Below are 18,305 nucleotides of genomic sequence, written 5' to 3' on the forward strand. Positions count from 1 at the left end.
TGTAATACTATCTGGAGTAAAGACTACATTTCCCAGCCTCCCCTGCAGCTTGGAGCAGCCATGTGACTAAAGCCTGGCCAATGGGAGGTAAACAACACTAGTGGGTGTGGCTTCTGGGAGATGTCCTCTGAGGTTGGGGACATGTCTGTCTTCTTTGTTGCTGTTGCAGGGAATGTGGATGGGATGGCTGGAGCCTGAGCAGCCATTTTGTACCATGAGGTCAAACCCAGATGATTACTATTAAGGAAGAAGATGGGAGGAAGCTGAGTCCCTGATGAATGTGACATAGTCTTGTCACCCTGGATCTCCTTTACATGAGAGATAAATGGTTTTATCTCCTTTAAAGTACATTCATCTTGAATTTTCTGGCCTTTGTAGCTGAGCTAAATTCTAACTCCAGAGGGAAAACAGATACTCTGGGAAGTTTAACTGGGGCCAAGATGAGCTATGAATCCGAATCCATTTGGTTCCAAAAGCGGCCTCAAGGTGGGGACACAAAGTGAGCATTGGAAGGACCCAATCTGATGCTGCTGGGGCTGGGGATGCCCCAGACTAGGTGTTGGTGAGCTACAGGGGAACTGTTATCCCCACTCCCACTCCAGCCTGTCTCCTTCCAGCAGAAGGCCCGAGGTAGCCCCAGACAATGAGGCCCATATTTCAGTGGCAATGACTTTCTCAAGACCCACGTACATGGGTGAAGGTAGCACTTTTTGCCCAGCTCTCCACCTGCCCTCTAGCCCACAGAGAGAGAGAGTATGCATATTGGGGGGGGGGCAGCCACGTCCCCCAGGGCCATCGTTTGTCCACAGGGCAGCAGGCACAGCAACCTCTCAGACCCAGCTTTGTTTAAGCTCATGCCTCACCACTAGGGACTTGGGGCTTTACCCCTGAGCCTCAGTCTCTCCACCTGTAAAATGGGGATCATAACCGCCAGCCTTGGCGCATCACCTGGAGAGCTGGTTAACACAGACTGCTGGGTGCCTCCCCTGGGAATGCATTTCTAGCCAAATCCCAGATCAGGAGACCACATTTTGAGAACCACTGGTTTGATCAAGGACCCTAAGACAAAAATCTGAAATCGAGGCCCTTTTTAAGACCACCTGAGCCCAAGCGAGGCTCTGGAACCAGGTGGCTGGGTTTGAATGCAGGTGGCCAAGCCTTGGAAGCTGTGAAGCTGTGTGACCTTAGGCAAGTAGCCTCCCTTCTCTGAGTCTTGGCTCCTCACCTATCACATGGAGAGAATTAGAACCCAACTCAGAGCCAAAATTCAGATCAAAGTGATGTGGGAGGTGCCCCATATGTGCTTCTCTTCTTCCTCTTCCTCCTCCCACTCCTCACTGATATCAGCACCAACACCATCATCATTTTGTACAGATAAACACCTTCTCGGCAGGGGGAGCAGCTCTCTGTCTCCCGGCCAGCCAGCAATAGTAGGCGCCTGCTGCATACCTTACCCAGGACCCACGCCCACTGCCTGCTCCTCGCTTTGTGGCCGGGGAAGGGGCCCTTTGCCCTCCAAGCATCATCCTAGGCGGGCAGGTTGGGATGGCCTGGCGTAGTCCAGTCCTCCCAGGTCTAGTCAGTCCTGAACTGATGACCGGCTCCTTCCCGACTGCCTGACCCAGGGTGTGACCCAGCAGGTGCTGCGGGCACGTCACCAGCAGAGGCACCACCTTCGCCCACCAGGCTTGGGCAGACCCTGTGGTCCTCAGTCAGCTGGGCCCACCTGGGGCTTGTCTCTGAGGTCACTGCCACCTGCTGGTGGGCAGTGGTACTACAGCCAGGGGTGCCCTCCAAGACCACTTGGGACAACCCAGTCCCCACCTCCTGTCCCTTACTTGCCGCCAAAGCATAGGAGGGCCCGATCAGTCCCACTGTCATAGAAAGACTTGCAGCCCTGGCTGTGACGATCAAACTTATTGATTTATTGATTCACCCATTTAAGGTGTCAATGGGCTTGTATTGTGTTGTGCGGCCATCACCACATCAGTGTTAAAACATTCTCATTACTCCCAAAAAGAAACCCCCATACCCATCATCAGTCTCCCTCCAGCCCCTGGCAACCATCAGTCTACTTTCTGTCTCCATGGATTTGCCAATTCTGGACTTTTCATATAAATGGAATCGTAAGTATGTGGCCTTTTGTGTCTCGCTTCCTTTGCTTAGCATAATGTCTTCAGGCTTCATTCATGCTGTAGTATTTACCAGAACATCATTCTTTTTTATGGCCAAATACGATTTCATTGTATGACTACAGTACATTTTGTTTCTCCACTCATCAGCTGATAGACATTTGGGTTATTTCCGTTCTTTGACTACTGTGTGTGCAGGCTTTCAAGTGGGCATGTTTTCAATTCCTTTGGGTACATACCTAGGAGTGGAATTGCTGGGTCATAGGTAACTCTGTGTTAACATTGCAAAGAATGGCCAAACTGTTCTCCATAGCGGTTGCACCACTGTGCCCACTCCTTGACGTCCTGCCTGTCCTTGGGGACCATGCAGGGTAGTAGTACAAGCACTGGGGCCCAAGAGACCTTGGGACCAGCCCAGACCTGCTCTTCACTGGCTGTGTGACCCCAAGGAAATTGCTTACTCTCTCTGAGCCTCAGTTTTCCCATCTGCAGAAGGGATGACAGGATGTAGCAGATGCTGTTGGTGTTCTGTCCATATCCACTTGGCCCTCGCTGTCCCATGCACTTGGACCCCAGGGCTTCCTATCGCAAGCCCTTGGGTTTCTTCGTCTGAGGAGAGTGGGCTAGAAGTTCAGGGAGTGACTGTCTCTGTGTTGGCGGATAAATAGGCCAAGTGCCTCACCCCTCAGGTGGGTGATAGGTGGGGGACCAGCAGTGAGTATACAATTACTTACAGATTGTGTCTGGTTCTATGAATGAAAATAACAAGTCTCTGTGAGAAAAAATAAGAGGGGACCCCAATTTTGGGTAGAATAGTCACAGAAGGTCTCTCTGAGAAGGCGACACCCTGAGAAGTGAAAATCAAGAAGCCAGTGAGGCGAAGAGTGGAGAGAAGAATAGTCCCAGGTGGCAGCATGTGCAAAGGTCCTGTGGCAGGGAAGAGCCTGGTACAGACACAGCAGTGGGTCTGGAGTTAGGAAAGGGAGAAAGAACAGAGGAAGTCGGAGGCAGGCAGGGGCTAGAAGAGCATCCTGGTGAAGAGATGACCTGTTTGAAAAAACCATTAATGCTTGCTGCATGCTTGGAGGTTCAGTCTGCTCTCCTGAGACAAGAAGTTGAGCTTGCATGGGAAGATTCATGGAGACAGGAGGTCAAGGAGGAATGTCTTGTAAAGAAAAAGGAACCCAGTCCTAAGAATCAAACGGGTGGGGCAGGTTTCCCCTGACAGCCTCCTTCCCTTCACGTATTCAGCCAGCATCTCCCAGGGGCTCCAGGGATGGCCCCATCCTCCTTGGAGAACTAGGAGGTGTGCCTGGCAAGTAGTTCTCTGTGGGGGAAGGGACAGGCTCTGGAGCCCTCTGTCTGGGCAGGAACCCCAAATCCCGTCTGGCCAGCCTTGCCATCTTGCCCTTGTTCTGCGTCCACTCTGAGTGTCAGTTTCCTCACCGACTGGTGGAGGCACAACCCTTGTCTCCCAGGGTTGTCTGCAGACAACCTGAGTCATTAGATGGAGGGAGTTTGGAGAACACGTGAATTGCTTGGACCGGTCTGGCCTTGAGTCAGCGCTCAGTGAGGGGGAGATTTTAATCACACTCACCATGACGGTCTCCGACCCACACCACAGCCAGTTGGTGACATCACAGCTGACATAAGAGCCCTGCCACCTGTGTGCCAGGCACCAGCCTCCACTCCTAAGCTGTACTGAATCTTCAAGACAGCCCTGTGACATTGATGTCATTATTGTCCCCATTTCAGAGAGGAGGAGACTGAGGCTTGGACAGGGTAGAGCACCTTACCCGGCTCCACAGCCTATGAATGGGGTTTCAAGACTGGGTGGGCCTCGAGGGAGACCCAGGTTGGCCCAACTCCAAGGCCTGAGGTCCTAAACAGCCCTCGCGCCATGAAGCCAGTTCTTCTTCTGCCCCATCTCCCACCTCCATGCCCCCAGCCCTTCAGTCTTGACCTTTCCATGTGCCAGGGTGGCTCGCAAGGGGGATGGGGATGTTGTCAGGTTACCATCTAGCTGGTGGCTGGTTGGTCACAAGGCACTGGCTCTCGAGAAGGGGGTCCTGACTGATGGTGTCCCATTGTCCTGACTGGAGCTGCTCTAGTTTTCCTGAATTTCTCCGGGTCACTGCTCCCAACCCACTACTTTAGAGAGGTGCCTCTGTCCCCGACAAGGCTGCAAGCTCCTGCTGGACAAGGTTAGGCTGTTTTACCTGTGTAGCTGCTCTGCTCAGCAAAGGGTCTGGCATTTGGTTGATGTATGCTCAATGGATGGATGGTGGATGGGTGGATGGATGGATGGATGGAGACATGATTGGGTAGAAGGATGGATGAATGGGTAGATAAATGGATGGATGGGTGGGTGAATGGATGAATGTATGGATGGATGTATGTATGTATGGATGGATGGATGGATGTATGGATAGATGTTTGGAGAGATGGAGAGATGGATGGATGGATGAATGGATGAATAGCCTGCCCAAGGCATAGAGTTTCCCAGGAATTCCCGCATTGCCAACAATACTCACTGTGTGTTGCCCCATGAAACTTTACCTTCATTCCTCACCTTTGAGCCCGTCAGAGGAGAGCACCGCATAGCAGGCACCTTGGGGAGGCTCACTCCGTTCTTAGTGGGTCTCCCAGATCTTGCTGGAAAGCTCAATGCCTGGCCTTCTCCTCCACCCGCTCATGGCTGTGCAGCTATTTTTAGAGACCAATCACCATTTGTGTCTCCTCAGTGGATCTGGACGATCACTGTGGGAGCCCATTTGACAGATGAGGAGATCGAGGCTGGAATGGGGAGACAGAGCTGATCCTGGGCTCCCACAGCCAATCATGAGACAACAGAAGTGGCCGAGGCTGTGTTCGAATTGGTGCGTCTGAACCCAATACCCGTGCTGCCTCCCTTCCCACTCAGTAGCCCGTCTCCCAAATCCCATTCCAAGGGATGGACGTGCCGCCCGACCCGGGCGTTCAGGCACAAGTGTGGCCGCCCGGGCATTCCAGCTATTGAAGCTGAGAGGGGCTGGGGGGTCAGCTCCAGGGCTATATCTGGCTCTCCCTGGAATGTGGCCCAGGCAGGGTCGCCCTCCAATGGGTGGGCGCTAATTATAGACCCACTTCTTCACTTTTCAGAGTCCTTCAACCCCCTTTGAACCCGCCGTGGGGTTCAAAGGCCTGCTCCCAGCAGCTGAAGCTTGGTTACCCAGGGCCCGTCCTGCCTTGCCCATTAGAGGCAGAGAGGGACAACAGGGCCGTCCAGGGCCGGGGCTCAGGGGCCAGCAGTGGATCCTTGGTCTGTTGGCTTCACGCAGGCAGCGGGTGGACCAGGCCTGGGCAAGCAGAGCGGTTCACAGCCCCCGAGGCCAGTGGCTGCCTCTCCCATCAGCTCTGTGCAGGCAGGGGTGACCGACCGGCCACAACCTAAAGATTCTTTTTTTTCCCAATTTATTCAGCACTGTTTATTGAATGCCTCTGATGCGCTTCCTGACTTTTGGTGGAGAGGAGAGTAGGATCAATACCACGGGTCCTGCGATCAAGGTGCTGCAGCTACTACCGATGTTCTTCTACCATTTTATCCACTTTTCTTTTTCTTCAGCTAAGACGGCAAAAGAGATGATGTATTGTACACATTTTACATTCAGCCACAACTGAGAACAGAACTAGTCCAGAATGTCACAGGTCCAGGGCAAAGGACCCAAAGGGACCGTTTTGATATAAGCAAGGTGGGTCTCTTAAAGGTGGTTGAGGTGATCAGAATGGCCATAGATGTTCTAGATCCATTGAGACAAGTTCTAGACAGTGGGCATGCAGTCCAACAATTTGTACAAGTGTTCTTGGCCTCTGGCGTCCCTTGTTTCTGCTCCTGTGGTTTCCATGGGTGAACAAGTTTACTTGGACCTCTGCCTCATCTTTTTATTTTGCACTTCAGCCTGTGCATTCACTTCTTCCCCCACTTCACTCTTATGGCCCGGAGCTTTCTCAGAAGGTGGTGCTAAGGCCAAGAGCCATTTTACCCACTTTTAAGCATACAGTTTTGTGGCGCACATTCACGAGCTTGTGTCACTGTCATCACTATCTGTTTTCAGTACTTTTTTTTTTTTAGAATAACATTTCTTTTTTTTTTTTTTTTAATAAATCTATTTATTTATTTAGTTTTGGCTGTGTTGGGTCTTAGTTTCTGTGCGAGGGCTTTTTCCAGTTGCGGCGAGCGGGGACCACTCTTCATCGCGGTGCGCGGCCCTCTCACTGTCGTGGCTTGCGGAGCACAGGCTCCAGACGCGCAGGCTCAGTAATTGTGGCTCACGGACCTAGTTGCTCGGCGGCATGTGGGATCCTCCCAGACCAGGGCTCGAACCCGTGTCCTCCGCATTGGCAGGCGGACTCTCAACAACTGCGCCACCAGGGAAGCCCTGTTTTCAGTACTTTTCCATCATCCCAGATCGAGACTCTGTCCCCATGAACCGCTAACTCGCCCTCCCCCTCCCCCAGCCCCTGGCCCCCACCATTCTACTTCCTGTGTCTATGCATTTAACTACACTAGGGTCTTCAGTAAGTGGCATCATGCAGGATTTGTCCCTTTGTGTCTGGCTTCTTTCGCTGAGCATAATGTCCTCCAGGTTCATCCACATTGTAGCCGGTGTCAATTTCCATCTTCTTCAAGGCTGAGTAATATTCCATTGTACAGCCAGATGACATTTTGCTCATTCATTCATCCTTCGACAGACACCTTTTGATAATTGTGATTCACCCTGCCATGCACTAGGGTGAGCAAATGCCCATCGGAGTCCTGCTTTCGCTCCGTTTGGGGCTGTACCCAGAGGTGGGGCTGCTGGACCACACGCTTGTCCTGTGCTTCACGTTTCAAGGACCTGCTCTCCTGTCTTCCACAGCATCTGCCCCATTTTAGGTTCCCACTCGTGCAGGTTCTGACCCAAAGGCTCAGATGACCCCAGACCTGCCCCATGCCCTCCCGTCTCTCCCCCTGCCCCCGCCCTTTCCCCCTTGGCTGGGCAGGTGTGGGGGAGGGGGTGAGGCTGTTGTTCCTGGAGCCTCTGGGACGCCCTGTCCTGGCTCAGGTGGCGTCGCCTCTTGGAGCTCAGGGACTCGGTCTCCAGCCTCTGCCGCTTCAGGCATAAGCAAGAGGATCCAGGGTGCTGGGTTCACCGGGCTCCACCCTCGTCCTGATTTCCTTTTCCGGGGATCTTGCCTGCTCCTGTCCCCTCCTGCATGCAGCCCCCAGCCCCTCCCCTATGAGGGCTCTTCGGGGACTTGATGCTTCATGAAGGAGAGAAGGCAGCGATTAACACAGGACCGGAAGGTGGGCTCGGAGGGTCCGGGGCCTCCTCAGTAGAAGGAGATGGGAGGAGGAATAAAATGCTGGGTATGGACAAAGACGTCCCTTGGGGGTGCCCAGCCAGAGTGTCGCCCAGGGCAGACCCCCACCAGCTTCGGTGTCCTGCAAACATGCCAACCGAACAGAGGGAAGCCAGGGCGGCCGGTGGCTCTGGGGTGGGTGGGCCTCGCTCCCTGGGTGGGGGGGGAAGCAGTGTCTCCCCTGGCAGGGCCCCTGGGGCCTCCTGGGGGCCAGGTGAGGCAGGTGGGGAGGTAGAGTGGAGCAGGGCAGAGGCAAAGCCACCTTTCCCATGAACCCAACTTGGGGCCAGGAGGCCTGGCAGCTGGTAGACACCCACTCCGTGGGGACCACACCTGGCCAGCCCTCAGCCTCCCTCCCAGCATCGGGCAAGTCACACTTCAGTGTCCCCTTCCATGAGACGGGCGTAGCTGTGGCATTGCCACACGGGTGAGCCCCCTCTGCCAACCTGCCAAAGTGCTCTCAGGTACAAGGCCGTCTGCCCAAAGTCCCAGGGATGCAGCAGCTCTTAGTGACTTGGGGGCCGGGGGCTAGGTTCCACTACATTTACTTAAGTGCTTGTAAACTGACACGGAATGCTTTTTCCCTTCGGGGTTCATTTGCATCGCTTAAAAAACAAAAAGCTGGTTTCAGGGGAGTGTCTGGGGTTCAAAAGCAGAAAGGGATGGGACCACTTGTGAAGGCCCCTCTTTGGAAATCCTCCGTGGCCCCATCCTGAGCACCCCAAGAGCCCCCAAAGCCCGTGTTAGATGGGCCTGGCGTTGGCAGCTTGGCGGACACCGCAGGTTAAGCTTGGGGGCCTACCCTGCTTTCTCCTCATTCAATAAAAGCAGGGTCCCTCTCCCTTTGGGGGGGTCACCTGAGCGGATAGGCAGCTGGGCCCCGTGTCCCCTGTATGAGTTTGCTCAGGCAGCTGTAACAACGTACCACAGAGCTGGTGGCTTAAACAACAGAAATTTATTGTCTCCCAGTTCTGGGGGCTGGAAGCCCAAGATCAGGGTGCGGGCAGGGCGCGCTCTTCCTGAGTGTTGCGTGGCGGCGAATCTGGTCCAGGCCTCTTCCCTAACTTCTGGTGATCTGCAGCGGTCTTTGCCGTTTCTTGGCAGTGGAAGCATCACCCCGATCTCTGCCCTCATCTTCAGACGGCATTGACCTTGTGCTCAAGTCTGCCCTCATATTTCCCTTCTTACAGGGACACTGTCATATCGGAGCAGGGCACACCCAGCTCCAGCACGGCCTCCTCCTAACTTGGCTACATCTGCAACAACCTTATTTCCAAATAAGACCCCGTTCTGAGATACCGGTTAGGTACTAGGCAGGACTTCAACATATGAATTTTGGGGGGGTGTGATTCAACCCGTTAACTCTCTCCTGACCCACACCCGAAATGAAGCTGCTTGGCCTGCAGAGGGCTCCGGACTGACCCAAGCACAGCCTGTCAACTACGGAAAACACACATTCTCTTGTCTAACTCGTTTTCAGTATTAACCAAGACCCCAAATGTCTCCCTCTGCCTTGTTTAGGGCCTGTCGGTAAATGGTGTAGCAATGAGTGCCGGGGTGGATGCCGCTGCAAGCTCCTAAGGACACGCGGGGACCAGTTCACCTGCTGAGCCTCAGTTTCCTCATCTGCAAAATGGGAGCAAAGGTAGCACTTTCTGCATCTCATTCCAGATAAATGACAAAACTCAAGGGGGACAGCCCAGCGTGGACTCCTGCTCATGACGGTAGCTCTGAATGTTCATTCCTGCAGGTGAGGTGGGGGGACCATTCCTCGGAATCTGACTTGCCGAGGGGGCAGTGGCGGGGAGCGTAAAGATGCCCAGCAGCTCTTTGCCAGGATTTTCACATGTTGCACAGGTGTCGGTGCTGAGCCGGCCTTCCTGTGTGTTTGGCTTGTGTGGGTGACCCCGGCAGGGGAGCAGTGCCGAGGTCCTCTGCGGGCACAGGCTCAGGCCATACCCCTCACCTGGGCCCCGGCCGTCAGGGAGGGCTGCCCCCTGCAGGGTCCAGGAAGAGTGAATGCACTGTCCTCGCCATTTGGCTCTCACCTGGGCCTGCCCAAGGCGACCCCGCCCACCAGCACTGTTGGGGAAGCAGGCGTTGGGGGGCGGGTAGGGACGGCAGCTAGTCGGGCCACCTACTGGCTGCGGACTCCAGCAAATCGCATCACCTCTCTGAGCCTCGACTTCTTAGGCAAAGGCAGGAACGCTCAAGGCCCTGGTGGTAGGTTGCGAGGATGAAGGAGATGGGGGATGGCCATACCTGGCCTGCAGCCCAAGTGCTCAAAATAGTCCACGGAGAAGCACACAGCTTCAGGAGAGAGGGAGTTTTGGGGATTTCTAAACAAAGTAGATCTCTCTCTTTCTCTTTCTCCACACATGTGCACATCTATGCACAACCAGGAACACACGAACACACAAACACACCTACATGCATACACTCACGCACACACACACAGACACAGGAACGTATCCACACACACGCAAGCACTCAGGGGAATTCACACACACACATGCGCATTAGCTTCTTCTTTCCATCCACACAAACCATCTATCAGTTTCAAAAAAATACTGACTTTCAAACCCAGGGGATTAAAATGCATCTTTCGCCCAGTTTCTCAGAATACAATCTTACATCTGAAAACATCGATTTGGCATGGACTCTGCCATCATCATAAGCAAATATATGCAAGTAAAAACTGCAAATGTTTCCTCAGGCTGCATCATTATCCGTTAAATAACAAAGTAGAATAAAATACTTTAATGTTTTGATCACACACATCTCCCGCCCCCATTGTCCCACGGCTGCCCGGCAGGGAGATGCCTCAGTCGGCCAGACGTGGGTGGTGGGGGTCCTCCTGGCCGACGTAAATCCACAGGTGTCCCGGTTTAAAGCAGCCCCCTCCGAGCCACGACGTGGGGCCCCTAGCTCCGACGTGACCCTTGTTTGAGAGAAGCAGGAAGAGTTGGGAACGTGTTCTGTTGGCCCCGGAAACAGCAGCCAGCTCTGATGCAGCCAGGGGCAGGGCAGAGGAGAGTCTGAGACGGATCCCTGCACACACTGGGTCAGCTTTGACCGTGGACACTAGGCGTCCGTCGGCTGGTCCGCACCCTCCAACCAGGTGGCCTGAGCTCGGAGCCCCGCCGGGGGGCAGGGATGCGCAAAGCCTCCGCTCCCCAGGCGGGGGCTAAGCTTGGCCTCTCCGGACCTGCAGCCTCCTCCGCTGTCACCGCCGCCGCTGCCATCAGGGCTGGGGGGCCCTGCCTGGAGGCCTGAACTGGCTGCCGCGGAGCCCGGCCGCGCCCTGGAACAGCCTCACCATCTCGTGGTCCTTGTGGTCCAGCACCCGAGGCAGGAACAGCGAGGACTTCTGCGTGCGGCGCGTCTTGAAGCCCCTGCGGGGCCGGCCCTTGCCGTTCACAGACACGTACCACAGTCTCTCGGCGCTGGGCTGGCGCCGGGTCCCACGCCCGCCGGGCACCGTGCGGTACAGCCGGGAGGCGTACGTGTTGTAGCCCAGCTCGTGGATGCGCTCCACGAACTCACACTCGGCGTTGTAGCTCTCCTGTGGGGCGGGCAGGGGCCAAGGTCAGCGGCACGGAGGCCAAGAGGATGTGGGCAGGGAGGGATGCCCTTAGCAGGGGTCTGTGCCAGCCCGGGGCAGGGTGGGGAAGGTGGGTCCCTGCCCTCTTGGAGGCGGGTGTCTGGAGGGACAAAGGTGCAAACTCAGAATGTAAGGAGCTTTCACCAGTGTCCCCACGGGCGGCTGTGGGGTCTCTCCAGTCAGGGGCTAGAGGAGGGGTGGGTATACCTATGCCAGCTCAGCTGTGGGTGGATGGGCATGCCAAGGGCCATCCCCCAAACTGCTTCCCTCCCCGTACTGTGCCAAGAGGCAGGGCTGGGGGCACAGGGAAATCTGCGCAGAAAGACTGGGCTTCCCCCCTGGCACTGACCGCGGGGCAGGACCAGGAGACCCTCGGGGTCTGTCTCCATCTGCAGAGGGAGGAAGGGGAGCAGCTACTGAGTGCAAGTGCCCAGCAGACTGCAGCCCCATTCTCAGGGGTCACAGGCTGTTCGGGGCCAGCTGCACGCATTGGGCAGCTTGGGACCCCAAAAGACCTCAGGAAGCAAGATGTCAAGCACCGAACACCTCTTCCCAGTGACACGGGAGCCCAGAGATAAGGCTGGAGAGCTTTGGTTGAATCGGGGTGGTGGTGCCTCCCCCATAACCCCAACCCAGAGTCCCCCCAGCCCTGGGCTCCACCAGCTACAATTCTATCTGTTGCTGTCAGACGTCGCCCCCCCCGGGGCTGCTGCTCTTCCAGCTCGGCCTCGCCAGCACCTGGAGCTGCTCCAGGAGAGCCGGCCGGGGCAGGGCGGAGGCGGGGACCAGGCAGGCGTGCACAGAGTGGCCAGATACCTTCCCCGTGGGGTGACCCCTGGAGGGGAGGGCATGCATTTGGGAGCCGAAGCACTGCAGGCAGTGAGAGTTCAGGCAAAGGCAGGGGCAGCGGGTGGTGAGCAGCGGGTCTTGCTCTGGAGGACCACGGGCTCCAGAGCCTGGAGCGGGGACACGAGCTATGCAGTGATGGTGGGAGGCGGGAGCAGGAGGTGCTCCGGGTGGCTCCTCCGTGAGCTGAGCTGAGGAATCTGGGTGATAATTTGTGGGTAATGGGGAGTTCCCAGAGGCCATCACATGAGTGGATTTTCATTGTAGGAAGATCCCTGAGCAGGTACCTAGCATAGAGTATGACGTATGGTAAGTGCCTAGGACAGTGAGGAATGCAGGAATGAGTACCAGATGGATGGATGGATGGATGGAAGGACAAATGGATGGATGGATGGAAGGAAGGAAGGAAGGAAGGATAGGTGGATGGATGGATGGATGTTGATAGATGGGTGGATGGATGAACGGATGGATGGATGGAAGGATAAATGGATGGATGGATGGGTGGATGGATGCTGATGGATGGATGGAAGGAAGGAAGGAAGGATAGGTGGATGGATGGGTGGATGGATGGAAGGATAAGTGGATGGATGGTTGGGTGGATGGATGCTGATGGATGGATGGAAGGAAGGACAGGTGGATGGATGGATGGATGGATGGAAGGATAAATGGATGGATGGTTGGGTGGATGGATGCTGATGGAAGGAACGATAGGTGGATGGATGGATGTTGATAGATGGGTGGAGGGATGGATGGATGTTGATGGATGGATGGATGGATGTTGATAGATGGGTGGAGGGATGGATGGATGGATGGATGGATGGATGGATGGATGTTGATAGATGGATGGATGGATGGGTGGAAGGAGACGGAAGGGAGGGAGGATGGACTGGAGGAGGGAGACCCTGGAAGCCAGCAGCTGGGTCCCAAGGCTGTTGTGATGGTCCAGCTGGGAGATGATGAGGGTCTGAGTTATAACGGCACTGGCCACAGGAATAAGGCAGAGGGAGGCAGAAATTGAAGAGAGAGATTCAGGAAGTATATTCGAGGACTTGGAGACGGACTGAATGTGGGGCTGAGAGAGAAGGAGGTGTCCACCAGGACTCCCAGCTGACCTTGGGCTTGAGTGAGTGGCCGGTGGGGTAACAATTACGGCAGAGGAGTAAGGGGAGCTGCTGGGTTCTGTTGGGGTGTGCTACCCTCTGCCAGGGCGGTCTCTGTCCTCTGCTGTCATGACATTTCGGGGGCATCTATAACTCAGAAGGGAGATCAGTGCTGGAATTGGGGGCTGTGAGGGTGCAAGGCCCACTGACTCACAGAGTGCATGAGCTAGCCTGGAGGGTGGGAAGCAGGGTGATGGCAAAGACCAGGGAACTCAGACAGCCAAGAGGCAGGGCAGTGGGAGCAGCCCTTGCAGGCAAATTGGTGGTGGCAGGATGGGGACGGGGGGGGCAGGTGGCAGGGATGGCACCCAGGCTGCCTCACCTCCCAGGCTACCTGCAAAGCAGTGAGGCCTTCCCTGCCAGGTGCTCTGGAAAGTTCCACCCCATCCAGCTAGACCTCCTGGCTATCCCGGGTGGGCCCGAGAACCTCTTCTCCGTCTCCAAAGCCACCGCTGTCAGCTCTCAGGGACAGAAGCCACAGGGAGATTCTGCCCCACTGGGATCCCCCAGGGCATGCTTTGTTCTGTCCCCGAAAGCCCTGGGCCTGGGTCTTCCACGGAAGAGATGGCAGAGACCTGGGGTTTCCCTCCTGATTCAGCCCTACCTGCCCCACTCTGTGAACTTTCCCAGCGTGAACAAAGGCCCTCTCTGGTCCATAATACCTGCACGAGCACTGCAGGCCAACGAGGTGTCCCCTCTCCATAAGGCATGGGAGCAACTGTGGGTGGTCTGAGACCATTTCAGGGAAGAGAAAGTCAGTTCTGCTCACTTGACACCAGGGCCGCAGGGCCGGAGGGGTCTGGAGAGCCACCGTCCACCTCAAGAAAAGTCAGACCAGACCCCGGGCTAAGGGCGTGTCCTTATAAACCACCACTGGTGCTTGCAGACTCTAGAAGTACATACAGAAAAAGGCTGGGCATCCAAGGGTCCCTCCTCTCAGACACAGTTTCTGTCAAGGGGCCTCTGGGTCAGAGAAAACAAATGGGTACATTCCAACTTCTGCAGTTCCTTTAGCAAAGCCGTGAAAAATCTGTGATGAAATAATCTGCTTAAAGGAGGATTCCCCTGCAATTCTTGATCGCGCTTTGCCTGACTTCAGAGGGGCGGGGAAATGTTGGTGTGTTTCCCCTGCAAACACGACTGAATGGAGAAAGGTAACTGGTCCTCGGCTGCGTCGTCTAGGTGATGTGTGGATGGAAAACCTCTCATTGCTCAGGGAGTATCAGCCAAATTGCATGTAATGACTAGTTGGAGGTAGCAAATTTCCCAGTACATGTATTTTACTCCGTGTATTCCCCGCCCTTGGGGGAGGGACACTGCCAATGCCCACAGAGTTACAGGACACTTTTTGTTGCAGAGACCCAGGCGGTGCCTAGACTGGGCTCCAAACCTGTGTGTCTGGGACCTGGGTCCTGTCTCCCTTCCTCTTGGTTCCCTTTTATGAACTCACAGTTCTTGCCTTTCCACCCTTGGGAAGACCTGGCTGTGCCGTGCCCTGCTTCCTCCCCTCCTCACTCCCAGGAGAGCTCTGGGGGAGCCCACAGAAGAGCTTTTGCCCAACGCACATCCTTGCTTCATCCCAAGACCCGCTAGAGTCCATTTATCTTGGTAGAAATTTGGGGGACAATCTCTCCCCTGCTCTCAGCTACCTTGAAGGTGACCACAGAATGGCTGCAGGAACATTTTCTAACCGGACAGCACTGGAGAACATAGGGCGTGTCTGCCGCCCAGCCAAGAGCTGCCTCTAAACAGAAGCAGCCATAAGAACATTGGTCGAGGAGCCACGGGACCTGGGGTTCTGGTCCCAGCTCGGTCCTGCACGTCCCCGGACAAAGCATCCTACTGCGCATGTCCCCTTATGCCCTCTGACGTGATGTTCAAGGGAGATGGCTGCTCCATCTGTGCCCACCCTCCCCACATGAACAATTGGACTCACCGAGGCATAGAGCCGTCCCTTCTTGTTCATGGCCAAGTACCGCCCGGAGAAGAGCCCCCTCATGGCCACAACGCCCACCTCCACCGCTGTTATCTCCAGGATACCTGGGAAGAGTCAGGAGGGCCCATCACTCCCTCCACCTCCCACAGAGCCCAGACAGAGGTGAGGGCTGAGCCCCTGATGGCCCTGCCCAAAGCCAAGCCCAGCTCCGGGAGGGGGAGGTGAGGGCAGCACACGCCCAAAGGGGGTGACTTTGGAAGTTCAGGGGAGGGAGAAACGCCTGGGTGGGAGGTGCAGGAGAAGAATTCAAACCTGGGAGGGAAATAATAAAACTAGTATTTCTCCGTGCTGACTCTCTGCCGGACATGGAGCCCCCTGGAGCCTCTCCGCTACTCGGCGAGCTAGTTTCATGATGGGCCAGACAAGCAAGCTGAGACTGCAGGGCTGTGTGACTTGCCCAAGACCGCGCACAGGTGTTTGAACTGGGATTCAAACCCCTGCTGCCGATAGCGGTGTCTGGACTCCCTTGCTCACTGGCGGCACCGGTGTCTGGACTCCCTTGCTCACTGGCGGCACCGGAGTGCTAGGAGAGGCCCCGGAGAGGGAGCTGGGCCCTTGGTGAGGTGAGTTGATAATGGAATCCACTGGGGTGCATTTTGGGTGCCACCCAAACCCGCTAGCAAGGTACGTGGGCGTGAGATCATTGTCTCGGGCCTGTATGCAGGTTACAGGATGTTGGCAGGAAGCCGGGTTAGACCCGGGAGCTCACAAAGGGAAGCCACCTGCGCTCACCGCTCTCCACTGAATGTAAGAAAGGTTAAATCTCCCCCAACGCCTCCCTTTTGGACCCGAAAGCACTTTTGTCCGGGGGCCTGCAACGAAGCCCCAGGTGGGGCCATTGTCCCCCGAGAATGGCTCCGAGGAAGGGCGGCTGGGGCAACAGCCGGTGCCCTCTCCAGGGGGCGCATCTCTGGCAGTGCGTCTGGCCCCGAACACGTCAGCCATCATAGGGCCCAGACGCGGGCCGCCGGAGGCTTGTGCGGAGCGTGCGGGGGTGCAGGATGCGGGCCTCTCGCGTCCCCCGGACGCAGGCTGGGCGGATTCCGCGGCGCCGGCCCGAAAACCAGAGAAGCGCGCATCTGGATGCGGGACAGGGGCGGCTGCAGGCGCGCGCCCTCCTCCCTCAGCCTATGGGCTGCCCGCCTTGGATGCCCCAAGAATTTGGATGCTCTGCGACTCCAGGAGGAGACTGGATTTGGAGAGAAACGAGGTATCGCTACTAGGCGAGTGCAGGCGCTCCCGTAACCCCGTCCTGAGCGCAGGGACGTCCTGGCAACATTTGGCTCCCACCGCGCGGCTCCGGAGGCGTCTGCCGAAGACGCCCTCGCGGGACTGCGGCTTTCCTGGAGGAAGTAGAGTTTTCCGGCCGCCGCCCTGAATCCACCGCACCACTTCCTGCGCCCGGGGAGGGAGCAGAGCGCGGGTCGCAGCGGAGGACCCCCGAGACCCTGGCCCCGCTCCCACGCTCCCCACTGAGTTCCTGCCTCGGGCCTCCTGCTCCCCACCGAGCGGATCCGCTTCGAGGCCCCCTGGCCTTGCGCTCCTCCAAGGAGGGCTCAGCATGAGCCCGGGTCCCCCCTGGCCGAAGGAACCAAACCTTGGCGCCTCGCGGGACTCCGGCTCCAGCGCAGTCCGGGCGCGGGTCCTGGCTGCTTGGCGCGGTGAAAGTGTATCTGCGCCCCCAGACCCAGGCAGACGCCCCTGCGTGCTCCTAAGCCGCAGCCCGCGGCCCCCCACCCGGCGGCCGGGGCGCCCACCCGGCCTGTCTCTCTGCGGCCAAAGGTAGAGGCGGGAAGGCTGGGGATTCCGGTCTGGGGACACGATTCTCTATCCGTGCGGCCGCCTCCCCAGAGCCCCGCTCTGTCCGGGCGAGTGTCCTCCGCGCGGAGGCGGCGCGGGGCGGCCGCGAGCCGCGAGGGCGGAGGGGATGTCGGGGCGCCCCGGGGTCGGCAGGAGGAGGAGAAATCGTCAAAATAATAAAGGGGATGATAAATGCCTTGTCCAGGGCCTTTTCTCCGAGAAACTCAAAGGGCTCAAACTTGGCAGGACCTCCGAACCCAGCCGAGCAGGGAGCCCCCGGCGGCCTACCTCGCACCCCCTCGGACGAACGGGCGGGCGGGGTTGGGGGCAGGCTCGGCCAGGCCAGCCGGCCCGACAGCGGGCAGCCACTGCCCCGAGCCCTCTTCGGACGTGTCCCGCCCCCCACCCCACCCCAGCTCCACTCTCGCTCTTCTCCCGGACGCTGAGGGAGGCCAGGGCACCCCGGCGGTCCCCCTCGGGCAGCAGGGGTGGTCTGCGTTCCTGGGCACCCTTCGCGCACCAGCCCCTCCTGGGCACCGCTCCCCCCGCCCCGGGAATGCGCCGCGCGGCGCCGCGGGGCCGCACACTCACTGTAGGCGCTGTTCTCTAGGCTGCCGTTGACGCGGCCGCTCGGGTGAAGCTGGAGGTGGTACTTGGTGGCGCAGTAGAGCTTGCGGCGCCGGGGCGCCCCGCCGAGGTGCTCGTAGACTCCGCCGCGGCCGCCCGCATCGCGCCGCGGCCGCCCCCCGGGGCCCGCGGCCGGCCAGCCGGGCTCCAGCAGGCCGAGCAGCAGGAACCAGATCAGGCCCATCGTGGCATCGCGCCCGCCCCGCGGAGGCGGCGGCTGCAGCAGAGCGCGGCGCCCATGGAAGGGACGGCAGCGGAGCCGGGGCGAGGCGCGCGGAGCCGGCTCCGCGGAGTGGGGGGAGGGGAGCGAAGCGGAGGGGCGGGGGCGGGGGGGAGAGAGAAAGAGAGATCCTTTAATTTTCACCCAGGATCGGGTGAAATTTCCGTTGCTGCGCAAAGAGCTGAAAGAAAAGACGGTTGGGCAACCAAAGGCCGACGTGGTCCCCAGGCGGAGGCGCGGGAGGGGCGGGAGGCCGGGCGGGTGGGGAGCCCGGCGGGGCGCGGGGTTCGGGCCGGGCGCCGCCAGCGCACACTCGACCCCCGCGGCCAGCCGTCGAGCCGCGGCTCCGCTCCGCCGCGCGCCCCGCGCCGCCGTGCGCCCTCCCGGCTCTGAAAGGTCCCTTCCCCGCCCCTCCCCCGCCCCCTCCCTCAGACCAATTATGCCTCCGAAAATTATAGACCGAGGCCTCGAGGCGGCCGCCCCAGGCCCTGTCACCCCCTCCCGCCCCCCATCAATCCCAGGGCACAATGGGAACGCC

At 57.8% G+C, this 18,305-nt stretch overlaps 1 protein-coding gene across 1 annotated transcript; it reads right to left on the bottom strand.

Moving 5' to 3' along the window:
* Nucleotides 1–10,758: 10,758 nt before the first annotated feature.
* FGF3 (fibroblast growth factor 3) lies at nt 10,759–17,731 on the bottom strand. The gene is made up of 3 exons (XM_068556163.1): nt 17,512–17,731; nt 15,061–15,164; nt 10,759–11,079 (listed from the first exon to the last, which is right to left on the bottom strand). The coding sequence occupies exons 1-3, from the start codon at nt 17,729–17,731 to the stop codon at nt 10,759–10,761; spliced, it is 645 nt and encodes a 214-aa protein (XP_068412264.1).
* Between the last annotated feature and the right edge of the window lie 574 nt (nt 17,732–18,305).

This window comes from Eschrichtius robustus, chromosome 11, assembly GCF_028021215.1.
Source record: "Eschrichtius robustus isolate mEscRob2 chromosome 11, mEscRob2.pri, whole genome shotgun sequence".
Lineage (NCBI taxonomy): Eukaryota > Metazoa > Chordata > Mammalia > Artiodactyla > Eschrichtiidae > Eschrichtius > Eschrichtius robustus.

Bases quoted from the DNA above. Each gene is read 5' to 3' on its own strand.
- FGF3 (XM_068556163.1), bottom strand. From the start codon at position 17,731: ATGGGCCTGATCTGGTTCCTGCTGCTCGGCCTGCTGGAGCCCGGCTGG. The intron at 15,165-17,511 runs GTGAGTGTGCGG...GACTCTTCCCAG, and splicing joins CCTAGAGAACAGCGCCTACA to GTATCCTGGAGATAACAGCG. The intron at 11,080-15,060 runs GTGAGTCCAATT...CCCGCCCCACAG, and splicing joins AGGGACGGCTCTATGCCTCG to GAGAGCTACAACGCCGAGTG.